This window comes from Pieris brassicae, chromosome 8, assembly GCF_905147105.1.
Source record: "Pieris brassicae chromosome 8, ilPieBrab1.1, whole genome shotgun sequence".
Taxonomy (NCBI): Eukaryota; Metazoa; Arthropoda; class Insecta; order Lepidoptera; family Pieridae; genus Pieris; species Pieris brassicae.
In genome coordinates, this window is record NC_059672.1 from 7109205 (window position 1) to 7122904 (window position 13700).

Consider the following 13700-nt stretch of genomic DNA (forward strand, 5'->3'; position numbering starts at 1 on the left):
TTAATGCAATTCCAATGAAAATACGACATATGGATACCGCGTAACTAGCCAGTTAGTTTGTAACTGTTTAAAAAACTCTCGAATGTTCTTGTGTTACATAAAATGATTCAATATTACTATATTGAATCATTTTATATTATTACCAATATTAATAAGGATATAATTAAATTTTATTTCTAAGACAATAAACAGTATTATTAAAACTCTTGTGTCTTTATTCTAAGCGCAATTTGACAGAAAAATGTTAGTTAAAAAATGCAATTAAAATATAAAATTTATTTTTATTCCTTGCATTTTTAATTACAATGAGAAAGTTTTAATTATCGAACGATTCTTTCTGTTCTGTATTATATTAACATCACAGGTAACAAAACCTATCATAATAAGTAGTTCCAAAGTTTGTGTCACATAAAGTACATAGCAAATACAAGCCCACAACTGTATTTTTTTGTATACTAGTATAATATATTGTTTTATTAAGACATTTCAATTAGCCTGCATGTCTTCAAATTATTCCCTTTATTATGGTTAATTTTTATTTACTGGCAATACCAATCTATGACCGTGACGTTCTTTCCGGCCAAGAAACGTATGTGGCAGTGTAATTTGGATTTAGGTCCGGTGATGTCCTCTTGCAGAAACCATCTCGACTTCAAAGTTGAGTTTTTGTACCGCGCGATCTCAACGTTGCGATATTCAGTTCGCATATTTTGCCACAGACAATGACGTGCAAATTTGTCGTAAAAGGTAGAATAGAAGTTACAATTACATGAGTCAAATCATTATAATCTATTCATATATTATTTTAACACTACATCATCACATTATTATAATAGATTATTACGTTATAAAATTCATATTAAATGTGTTACCCAAATAATCGTTGAATAATACACTTTTTCCAAACATTAAGCCGATTTTTAAAAACTCTAGTAGGAAGATCTTTGAATCTATTGGAAGTACTGCTTTTTACACAGTGATAATGATTCATTGATCTTTACGTCTCCTGCTATTCCTGTTACACTGTTTTGGTCTAAGACTAATGTATCCAGTCCCTGTTGACACGTTTAGCAAGTACTCTACTCTGATTGGTGAAGCCTTATTTTGGGAATAATAACAACGATGATTCACTTTGACAGCTGTAATTATTTTTACGAACGAGAATTGCATGCTGTATCCTCATCTTGACAAGGGGAATAAATCAACATTAATAATTGGCGGTGTAAATTAAACAAGGTGCGACAAATATAACCGATCTGCATTCCATTTACGTACTATATAAAACCATATCTCAAAGATATAAAGAGGAAATTATCGTGAAGAGTTCGATACCAAGTATGTACCCCTGGTGTAGACCTTAGTTACTTTCAATCAATCAAATAAGAACCTGTCGATCGAATACATTCCAATATTTAAAACGTCCAAAATCATTAGACCCCTCCTTGTCGGTGAGTAATTGAACACTTTAACCCGAAACGAGGTTGCATTATGTATAATGCAGGCCATATTACAATGGCCTTTAAATACGGTTCGTTCAACTTAGGGCCCTGCGAATATGTGCATTAATTCCGCCAAAATTGTGACGCGGTAACGTGTTTAGAAGAGAAATATATATCCTTTTAATATAGTATTACAAAGATTGTAGTGTACGTTTGAAGAAAGAGATTTCGTCACTTCGAAATACAAATTGTTTTAAAAGTAAAAATATCGCAATATTACATCCACAATAATTTAATAATTTTGCTTTTCATTTAATTTGGAGTAGAGACTATTGGGCCGTGGGATGGGGACAGGTGCTAATTAATGATTTAAGTTGGCGCCTGGTAGATATCTGTATGTATACCTGATAGAGTATCTACCGGTGATTGTAGATACTCTATCAGTGTTTCTAAAGTGCTGGTGCTTTTCTCGCTCAGCAAATACTCATCGCATGGGAACGCCAGTGTTAAGGTACACTGTGACAGGGACTAACACATTTTTTTTAAAATCTTCTATGTATTAATTTTTAAATATTAGATTAAAAATATAGTAGGTAAATACTTTATATTTTTTGTGTTGTTAAAAATTGAGTTCATTTGTTATTTAGTAAAAACGAATACTTCCTGCATTTTTCACAGCATTTTAAAACGGCTCGTAATGTATTTTATTTTAGTTTTATAGCGGCCAGATATAGAATCAGCACATTAATATCGTGCACAGATCTCTGTCAAAGCTTACAGAAATAGTGCATCCTGTGTGCGCGCAAGCAGACGCCCTAAGTCGAACTCGAATCGGATAATCGATTTAACGATTTCCAGAAATAACTCTCCAACAAGTTGTTTCGAGTATTCCAATATCATTAATTAGTCTTAATCAATTTAAATAAGTAAAACATTTTTGCGGCTTTTACTGTAGTGTCTTTATGAGAATATTAATTTTAAGTACTTACGATAATACTTGCGATCAAGGTTATTTAAGCTAACCTGGTCCTAAGTATTGATTCCTTTCAACGGCAGAGAAGGAGGATCACTAAGGGCGAGATTCAGAAACGAAACTTAACGTTAAGTCTCAAGTAAGATTTTGAGACACGATGCCCGCTCTGTCTCGTGTCCCCTGTCCCTTTAGGTCCTTGCTTATAAGAAAAATAATCAAAAATGCATGTAATAAACCTGTTTCATAAAGTCTATCTTCAAAGAGAAGTTTTGTCTTAGTGACTTCAGCGTGCGACTTCTCTGAGGTCGTTGGTTCGATCCCCGGCTTTGGTTCGACTTTCTTTCTACGTCGCATTAAACATACGCCTCAACGGTGAAGGAAAACATCGTGTTCTAAGCCCCTTGCCCAAAACTCGACGGCGTGTGTCAGGCACAGGATCATCACCTACTTGCCTATTAGATTGACAAATGATCATGAAGCAGATACAGAAATCTGAGGGCAGGACTTAAAAGGTTGCAGGGCCACTGATTTGTTTTCTTGCTCTTGGAATTTCTTTAAATTAGTTCCTATAATGACTACTATTAATACGATTATATAACGAGGTTGTATTTAATTTTCTCACAGCTAAGTAATCTTATCAAACCAGTTTCGCTCTGATAATGATAGTGTTAATATATCTTGATCGATATGCAAATAAACATTTATTGTTTGGGTCAACTAAAAGCGAAACGAGAGATTAGATTTTTATATAAATTTCTTGAGGATTTATTGCACATTAAAAACTTCTTGCATTTTTAGTGCTAAATAAAAATCGGTTGCCTAGCAAAGGATGTGGTATTAAAATTGTAGTGATATAAGATAGGTTGATTGGTCGTAGTCGTAGGTCGGGTCGCGTGTCTGTGTTTGGACTAGAAATATTGTTTGCGGTGAAACGGTGAAACGCAACATCGTTATAAAATATTCTTAATGTATGGCAAAGTTTTGTATGTATTTATAAAAATATAAGGAAACAACTTAAATAAAAGTGGCTTTAGCTCCACAAAGGTAACAAAAAGCCGTCGCAAATGTAAAACTTGTTATACTCGATAGTGAGCTGATGAATTTAAGAAAAAAAACGTTGTTATATACGCCCTTACCTGGTACCTATTCCGCGTTGTTAAGCAAAAGATGACATGTAAAAATAAATATAGGAAGAGGAATTTTTATGGATTATTTTATTACTGTGTGTACTTTTATAAATACATTAATAACGGTCCGGGGTTTGATATCCGTAAAATTCAGGCGCGGTCAGTTACGCCGGCAGTGATTTCAAACAATTATTTTCATTTTTAAATTTAAAACGTGAAACGATATCCAAACAACTAGAAACTTAACTCGTATATGTCTTAATATATCACGTCAACATTTACGATGCCCGAAGATTTTGAAATAAAAACAAATATGATCTTGCGTGTGGGCTCGTAACCGCAGCAGTCTCATCATAATATGTATTTATATCTTAAAAAAACAATTCGGTCAAACCGACGTCAAACTTAGTTTCATATAAACTTTGAAGATTCTAGAAGGTTCTAGTTAGTCTACGGCTTGTATTATAATATAACCTAGTTATTAACCGTGCAACTTGGTGTACTAATTAATGTTGACTTGGCTAAGAATCACTCCCCTATGTCAAAACTGGATATCGACAAGCGTGCGTATCAACTCCGGCAGAGAAACAAATAATGTTTATTTCCATAGGCGGTATCAATATTACACTTATGAAAACAACTTGTCTTGTCTTACACTTAAAAATCGATATTTTCATCAGTACTTACTTATTAAAGAAAAAATATTAACAAAACAGAACCAGAAATGGGTTATAGTGGTAAAACCATAACCATAACCTTTGTGGAGCTAAAGTCACTTTTATTTAAGTTGTTTCCTTATATTTTTATAAATACATACAAAACTTTGCCATCCATTAAGAATATTTTATAACGATGTTGCGTTTCACCGTTTCACCGCAAACAATATTTCTAGTCCAAACACACACGCGTTACGACCAATCAACCTATCTTATATCACTACAATTTTAATACCACATCCTTTGCTAGGCAACCGATTTTTATTTAGCACTAAAAATGCAAGAAGTTTTTAATGTGCAAAAACATGGTTAAATTATAGTTTTACCACTTATATTATAGTCTGGTTATAGTGACTCCAGACTGTATACATTATTTTAATGATTTTATATCAATATTTATCGCACCAAAAGCTTTTCACTTGGTAGGTACATTAATTTAAGTGCTGATAACATAAACACTAAACAAACGGCATAACGGAATGTTATTTTTATTACGTTTCGAGAGTAGTATGGATTTTTTAAAAATATAATTTTATAGCGTGAAACCAATCGTTCCCGCCAGATAACATTATCGTTTAATGGTCACTTGGTGCACGGCATGATGCCGAGCCGGTCAAATAAAAAATAAATGTTAAAAGTCGGTTCGCGCCTCGTCGTAATAACATTTGCATATCTTGCTCACGGTAAGTACTTCGGCGTCGATAAGCTTGATTACTGTGTGTACATGCTCCCAGCATGGGAGCATGTACACACGTTGTTGTACGTGCACCAACATTAGAACTTAAATGTTAGATTTAATGTAACAGACAGCTAACCGGGCAGGCTCACCGGTTGTTAAGTGATGACACTTAGGACACACACATTGTCACAGGGCTTGCGTTGCTGGCATTTTAATCATTAGTTCGCTCTTTATCGGTGGATAGCTGGTGGTGTGCGACAAAAACTGCCTAAAAACGCTCAGTGGTGGAACGTCGTAGTGCCCGGACGTCCGATGATTAAACTCAACTGCATCTATTATTCCGAACAAAGTGTAGAACCGTTACCGTTGTTTAAACATATAAATTCTACGGTGGAAAACAGTAGAACATCGTTTGAAACACCGCTCTACAAGAGCCTAATTATCACAATGCAAATCATACAAACGTTAGTAAAATGTCGGACAACAACGGTTGCCATCAAACACACCAGCGGGCGAACAAACATCTCGTGTTTGATCGCCACTTTCGGTACTATTCAAATACATGCTGCTGTTTGTTCAAGTGCCAGCGACACGCCACCGCCAAGTCCTTTAACCAGCGTTAGTTTATCTCAAAGTAATTTAATGTTCCTTTAAAGAATTTAGGATATTTTAAGATGGGAGCTTTGGATATTCTGGCGATCATTCGACCGAATCGAGCGACACCTTTTCTTGTTCCTTAGCAGGATTTACCTGTCACGGGTTTTAACGAGCAAAGTAAGGGTTGACTAAGATTGTAATTTACATGAAGCCAAGCGGGACAACCTCGTTAAGAGGACCTGTTTTAAGTAAATAAGAGGCCATAGTTTTAAAAGGATGTAAGATATGGGATACAAAGTAGTCATGATTTAGACAAAAGAATAACTCCACCCAAGTTATGTGTACTTTTTTTAATTAAATTGTCAATCTAAGTAAATGACTTCTTGAAAATGAATTGCTTGAAGTTGTATGATATGAAAACATGGCTAAAAAAACACTCCGAGTTTCCTGGGTTAGTTTTAAGGTCAGAAATAATGTATGGACTAACAGACAACATGACTTCTCATGTGTATCAACGCCTGTAGATGCTGTTGATCAATCATAATCGATCGAAACAGGCCTTCTTGTTTTATGATTTACATTTTACCCCCAGGACTCGTTCCAACATATTAACTTACTTCTAACGTCATTAAATATATTTCTTTATTTGTATTTGTTCATGATAAAAGATGAATGTATTTTTTTAAATCCAATTAGTCTATTTTTACTTTTAGTTCAGTAGCTTAGAGCATTGGATTTACGTTAGCGTTTTAACGTCTCTGCTTACACCATAAAAACCTGATACAGAAGTAAACAGCTACTAGAAAATGTTCTTATGGCTAAAACTATGAACAAGTTTCAAAGAGCCATTAACTGTTTAAATACATTGGGAATGAGAAAATACCGGTAGCTTCAAACGTATGGACCGTAAAAACGGGTATTATAGAAAAAGCTATCTAGCTATATAGGGAAGTGTCTATTTAATGAGACTGTGATTAGTTTACTACTAATCCACAAGTTGTACGCGAGTGAAACTAGGAAATACAAGGACGAGTTGAGATGGTGTTATACAGGGTTTATTTAGGTTTAGGTTCATTACTATTGTTACTAATAGTTATAAGTAGATATTTCCAGTGTCTGTATATAATTTAACTACCACATTTTTCATACATCACACATTCGTGTGCGATCTTATTTAAAGATTAAAGCTTTATTTTCTATCAATATAAAAACTTAAATTAAGCTTTTCAGACAACGCTATAATCGCTGTTGCTTATATCAAAAGTCCATAGTAATATGCAACTTTTTCAAATATAGATTTTTTTATTATAAAACAGTCTTCGCCTAATGGCTTAACCGTGTGGCTCAGTCGTCGTATCGTAGGTTCGAATCCCGGCTGTGCATCAATGGACTTTTAATTTCGTGGGTGCCTTTAACACCCGATCGTAAAGTGAAGGAGAATATCATGAGGATTAAAAGCATTGAACTCTTCACAGCGCAAAAACCAATTCATATTCCAACTATACTGTTATAAAACAATTTCAATCGGGGAGTAAAAATTAGTTTTTTCGTTCGAAACTGATCGTGAGGAATTGAAATGGTATCAAACCACCTGCAGATCCAGCTGATTGCTTATAATTTAAGTAATAATTGACTCGAATAATTACAACGCTTAACAATGCTTCTATTAAAGTATATATTACTTATAGTACTTTAGATTTGTATTATGACGGAATAAATATTGAAGAAAATCTACTAGATACGGACCTTCTTGTAGATTTAACCCTTCATTGGCTTTATAGAAATCATAAGAATGATGATGATAAAATTATCATTCTTTTTTTTTTGGTCATGTTAAAGGTCTATCGAAATAGTTGATCTACCAAGTAGGTGTTATCATGTAAGTGATACACATCGTAGAATTTTTGGGTCTAAGTCATGTCGGTTTTCTTACGATGTTCTACTTCATTGTTCGAGCGAACGTTAAATAATAAAGCGCACATAGAAAGTTTATTGTTGCACAGCCGGGGATCGAACCTACGATCTCAGGGATGAGAATCGCACGCTGAAGCCACTTGGCCAACACCTATTTCTAAGCAAGAATAGATATAAAGTCAAAATAGTTTATTTTGTATTTACACAAATGATTGTTTTATAAATAATATCCGGACGGATACTATATCTAACTGTTTCTAGATAAATTATAATAATGTTTCTTAAATTAGCAAAAATATCGCAATTATTTTTATCTTATGGTAACTAATTAAATCGTTATTTCCAGGTGGGTTGTGGTAGCGGGTGCGTGGAGAGCAAGTGTGTTGCGTCCACCAGTAACACCTGCAACCTCAAGAAACGACAGACATTCGTCGTTATTACAGCTGGCTGCTTGGGGCGTGCCAGCCGCACTGGCAGCGGCTGTATTAGTCACAAGAGATGTGGATGCCGATGAACTTACTGGTTAGTACTGTAATTTTATGGATAAGGGATATTAAGAAACAAAAGTTTTCTTAAGTACTTTCATACGTCTTTTGTATGACCACAGGGGTTTTTTCCTAATAATGTATCTGAATATGAGACTGACAATAACAAGCCGCGTTATTTATGCAATATATGGAATTTACTATCAATACTTGTGTGGACACGTTACTTAAGCGGCTCAAATATAAGTATTTCTAAGTTTGATTGTGTTCCCTTTGGGCCGTGGAGTTGAAGTGTAGTTCAAGTCTAATTAAAAGCTTTGGATCAAAGTTTTTCCCGCTCAACGAATAAGTATCGCAATACAGCGAGGAAATTCTGCCAGCGTTAAAGGTACACTGGCCACAGGGATAAAAATTTTTAAACTTGTAATAATTTTCTATTTATTAATTTTAAATAATTACTATTATTACTTTTTCAATGTATTATTAACTATTATTGTCCTGTTCAATGTTTACATATTTCAATTGCTCTAAATAACTATATGTCTTATGTATTTTTGCACTTCTTGCGCTTACCTTATCGTATTTTGTTTTTAATTGGTGGATATCGCTCAAAATCGACAAGGCCGCCTGTTGCCCTGTTTTTTATTTTATTATGTCAATTATATAATTTGTATTGTATTTGTTTCTGTACATGCAACCGGGATGTTTTTAAACTACTCATAGATAATTAATTATATCGGGCTATATAATATCAAAAAAAGGTTGACATACGAGTTCTAAATATAATATATTGTTACGAAGACGGGTTGACTGCAATGTTTCTAGATTTTTCCACTACTTAGAGCACTTTTCAGCAGTCTGCAATATCTATAACACCGTATTGAATCGAACACGAGCAGAAAGCAATTGAGAGTTTCATACAATCTTTCATCAGTTTTAATTATTGCGTTTATAACATCTAAAATATATAACGACCCATACAGCTTACACTGACTTCCTTGAACGGCGTTATCGTCCGTACCGAATCATTATTGTAATACACATCCGTAGAGTTATTCCGAAATCTCAATCGCAACTCGTGCCTAATGGTAGCTTATGGTTGAGCGATTTTTAGAGATTTTAAACTGTCACGGTAGTTCCACAAAGAATAAATTAATCTTTTAGAATCATCAATCACTTCAACATGCCTATGAACGTCATTTTAAGTACAGCAGTACTCGATGCCAAGTCTATGGGTTGATCAGTGTTTCCCAATGTGAGTCCCACACCCAACAGAGGGGTCATTTGATTGTTAAGGGGGGCAATCGCAATCGGTCGAATAAAGCACAACGTGGAGTCTTGAGACTGAAGCTAACAAAATTGGATCTCTCCCGCATCAAGTGCAAGGATCTATCTGAATTAAAATGATAGATAAATATATACATTTTTTAAATTTAAATTATTTGTCATTGGAATTTCAGTTTTTCATTACTGGTTTGAAAATTTACTTACAGTTTCTTAGTGAGTTCATTCTAAAACTTATCATTTATGTTACTTAACAACATTAGGTAGGGCATTGCAACAAACAGGTTGATAAACACTGGGTTAGATAGAATTGAAGACGTCCGCACTATGTCCAAACCCCAATTTTTTAAAATAATAATATTACATTATTAGCACAAAATCTGAACTCTGAATCTTTCCTTACGTGTAATGTACTCAACTAAGACTTGAGATAGGATCTAAGATAACTTAAATATTACGGTAACTAAAATTGTTTAATTCAGTAATTGCGATTGTGATTTACAAATGGAAATAAGGCGCACCGTAACAGAGCCCCAACGGTGGCGATTCGCGGTTTAATACGCCGTTGGTTGGCGGTTTCTTCAAAGGATTGGCATTCAAACCTTCCCATTCATATGTTTTGTAAAAAAGAGTATTGTATTATTTCACCTACGTGTACTCAATAGGAACAACGATTTTTTTTGCTGATATGCACGATGCCAAGTTCTTGTACACCCACCCTACACAACAGTAAGGTTTCTTAAACAAGTTTTTCGGATTAATCTTGCGTCACAAGAAACAAAATTTTACAAAAAGAAATATTTTCCGTGATCCGTCGCTTTTAGTATCAATTCTAATTTATACATTAATGTAACACAATTTCTACAACTACTATTCAAAAGTTTTCGTACGAAAAAATATCATGATATGTCTGTGCGTTTGTTTGTAATTAAACTCTGCTAAACTGTTGGTTTAGATGAAATGTTTTGTCTGTATGTGGATTCAAGAATAGTTTTGATTTAGTAGATAATACTGAGATGATTTATTTTTGTATTCACGACGTCTGTTGAGACATAATTGGCGTTAAAGCCTAAATGTGTTTCTGTGTTTAAAGATATATTAATATAATTTTCAACACAAAGCGTAGCGACATTACATTACAACATCGTTATCTATATACCATGATTAAGACAGTCTAAGATACCGCCTTGTTAAAAGCAGAAAATTTAACCAAGGTATAAATAAGAACTTAAGACCTTTCAAGAGTTAAAAGAGCCGACTTAGATAAACTCAAGTTGCGGTAGCATTGATAAATGTTGATGTTCCCGCAAACAGTCTTGCTTTGGACGAAATTTTATATAAATATAATATATATGCAACCTAAAATTTTATCTCTGTATAGAGGAGAAAAAAAACTTTGATCGGTTTTCTATAGTCTATGTTTGATGTGAACGTCTCTGTCCTTTTTTATTAACAGCCTGTCTTTTAAATATTAACAGCGATTTTGTCCTTAATTTTTTCCCCTGCCCTTTCCGTCTGATTCTCAGGCATATTGCAGTTTCAATCATGCTGCGAGTATATTGTTTATTTCGTTTTATTATTACCACATCCATTATCCATAGCGTCTAAAGAAATGCGCGGCCATTATTCGAGCCGTTAAATACGACACCTTTCCTCTCTGCTCGCTCGTATTTCAATTTTAAATCGTCCCTTTTAACCACTGCCTTATTAATACAGCCTTTTTCTCGCCGTGTGTTTGTGTAGGTGTTCGCTTTGAGAGCTGCTTTATTGGAAATCGGAATGTTATTCAACTCGAGAGAAGAATCCGTATCCGCTAAAACTGTTCAAAGTATTTTGACCTTATTTTTAACACATTCTTTCTTTTACAGGTACATGTTTTGTTGGGAACCAGTCTAGCAAGTCTCTGCTCGCCTTAGTTATTATCCCTGAAGCGATTTGCCTGCTACTCGGCTCCGTGTTCTTGGCTTCAGGACTGAGGACAGTTCTCCGGCGTCCGACGCCAGCGCCAGTCCCAGGGCCGTTGCTGAATGCACCAAGTCACCCACAACCCCACACAGACCAAAGTATCCTGCGGTTAGGAGCGTTTACTGCTCTGTACGCAGTTCCCTCCGCATGTATATTGGCAACGTGGATTTACGAGTATGCTTGGAGAGATGATTGGCTCACTGGACCTGTCCCGTCAAGCGAACCCTCAACGCAGCCCCGACCAGCTCTCTGGGTGTTCCTATTTAGAATATTCGCTACGCAAGTCCTGGGAGTGATGGTTGCCGTTTGGATTGCCACACCGCGTCTCAAGGCGTTGTGGCGGAGGATCAGTAGTCCTCGAAAACCCGTGATTGCGAAGTCCCCTGTTGGACCTCCGCCTGCCCCACTTTCTATGCATTGTTATGCTGGCCACCCGCACACACTCAACCGGCATTCACATAAATATGCGACGTATAGACCCCCACAGCAGCAGTCGTATCGAAAACCAAGGCATTACCACTACTCTGCGGGTGAAACTATTCTATGACAACTTAAAAGATACTTATGATTAAAAATTTACAGCGATCAATAGCATTTTAACTATGATCAATAGGATGGTGCTACAACCTAATGTAATTCACAGTTGTTCTGTTATAGTCTGTTAACTTTTAGTTTACCGGGCCAGAAAGAATTGTTTGTGCTGTTATTGGAGTGCCATTAGCAACTTATAGCGTTTAAGTTGTAGAATGTAGTAATAGCTTACGAATGTATTTGTGTATAATAATTGTAAGTAAATCTTGCCACTAATAAAGACTGGATAAGTTTTGAGTGTATAAAAAACCTAACCTAACCTCGCTCACTGCCTTAACATATTCAGATATTTGTAAATATATTGTACTTAATTATTGTTAATTCAATTTATTTTTGTGTTTCCATAATATATACATCTTGCCAAGAACGTTTCCTATTTAATTAATAAAAAAAATTTAAGTAGAAAAGTATTTTTGGTAAAACTAAAATATACAAATGTATTATATTTCACTGGTATAGCAATAGAACAATAAATAAACAAATTATTTAACTACCTAATGTGTTTTTAAATCTTTTAGTATTATTTAATAAACTAAGATGTAATGGAGAAAATTTATATAGCTAATAAGCCCACCTTTGTACAGTTGTACCATAGATATAAGATATATCTAAGCATGTAAATATATATTTAAATAAGGGATGAAACTATTTTGTAATTAAATTGGTGACATATGATATTTGTTTTATTATTTATTTAAAATAACATTAATTAAGCGAGGTAAAACTAACATTCTTTGAAACCCTAAGTAAAAGCCTTATAAAATATATTATTAAAAGGAGTCCCCTTAGGCAAGGTTCTGAAGATACTGGCAGCGTTCCCCATTTGAATAGCTAGACTATTACTTTGTCCTTTAAAGCCTTATAAAATTAAGCTAGGACCCCACGAACAAAGGGTCTCGACACCGAATGGGCCAAATCATAGTCGTACCCTAGTCCCCTGTATTTGCATGTTTTAGCTTTATCAGCCATGTTTTTTTTAGTTTGGCTATAAATCTGATAATCTAAATTCAAGGTCGACGACTTTATTTTTTATTTACACCACGAAACCCTAGGAGGTGATGTGTATACTGCCTAAGATGGAAATATTTTCCCATTGTCTGTTCCTGCACTGCACAAAATACGGAAATTTCTCGATATACAAAGAATAATGTTTGTTCTATTACCTAATATAGGAACCTATGTATATAACTTAACATCTGTATAAAGATTCCACAATGTTCCACCTCAATGATATAATGTACTATTATATTTAATTTAAGTTAATTTTATATTAAAACATTGTTTCTAATAATTTTATACTTTTCTTCACGCACGTTCAAGTAATTTATAAAAAAAACAGGGGGGTTTTAAAATTTTTAAGTAAGAATGTGTGAAATTGAGAGCAGTGTCGGATAGTGGGAAATAAATTGCAAAACCCCCATTTCTCCCCAATTTTATTTTGTCTGCCAAAAAAAAATCTATTTGAATAAGGGTTTAATAAGATTTTTTTTATTTTCAATGGTAGCTAAGTTCAAAGTTGGCGTATGGACATCCCAGTGATTTTATAGAATTAAAACAGACAGTCCTGCCTCTAGTCTTGTGAAGTATACTTGTGTCTTAATACTTTAACAGAGATAAGTCGCCGAGATCATAATAGCAGATTTGTAAATGAAATTTTAGATATTTATTTTTATTTCGTAAATGACAGGTTAACATTTGAAGTCTATTAGTCTATGCTGAATTACTATGTTTGTTATGTTGGAACACTGACAGTAATTAATATGATACTTGATTTAGATTCTATACTCTATAGTGCGATTTTTCCTTTCGAAGGTTAGCGATCAGAATGCCTATTTTAATTTTGGATGTCGTTTCTGAACAATGACCGTGCTTTGACCATTACCCAAATCCTCCAAACAAAAAAAACATGACGAGCGTCTGCGGCGAGGTC

The 13700-nt window shown here is 34.5% G+C and overlaps 1 protein-coding gene across 2 annotated transcripts in view; it reads left to right on the forward strand.

Moving 5' to 3' along the window:
* LOC123713683 (frizzled-4-like) overlaps window positions 1-12129 on the forward strand; it is a 34481-nt gene extending 22352 nt beyond the window's left edge. The window contains exons 1-3 of one of the 2 annotated variants that reach the window (XM_045667486.1): window positions 4620-4677; window positions 7792-7967; window positions 11083-12129. In XM_045667486.1, coding sequence (XP_045523442.1) covers window positions 4634-4677; window positions 7792-7967; window positions 11083-11726 — 864 coding nt within the window. In that variant the 5' untranslated portion in view covers window positions 4620-4633 and the 3' untranslated portion in view covers window positions 11727-12129. Of the gene's footprint in view, window positions 1-4619; window positions 4678-7791; window positions 7968-11082 lie in introns of those variants that run through there. The other variant, XM_045667484.1, reaches the window with a different exon arrangement.
* Window positions 12130-13700: the final 1571 nt, after the last annotated feature.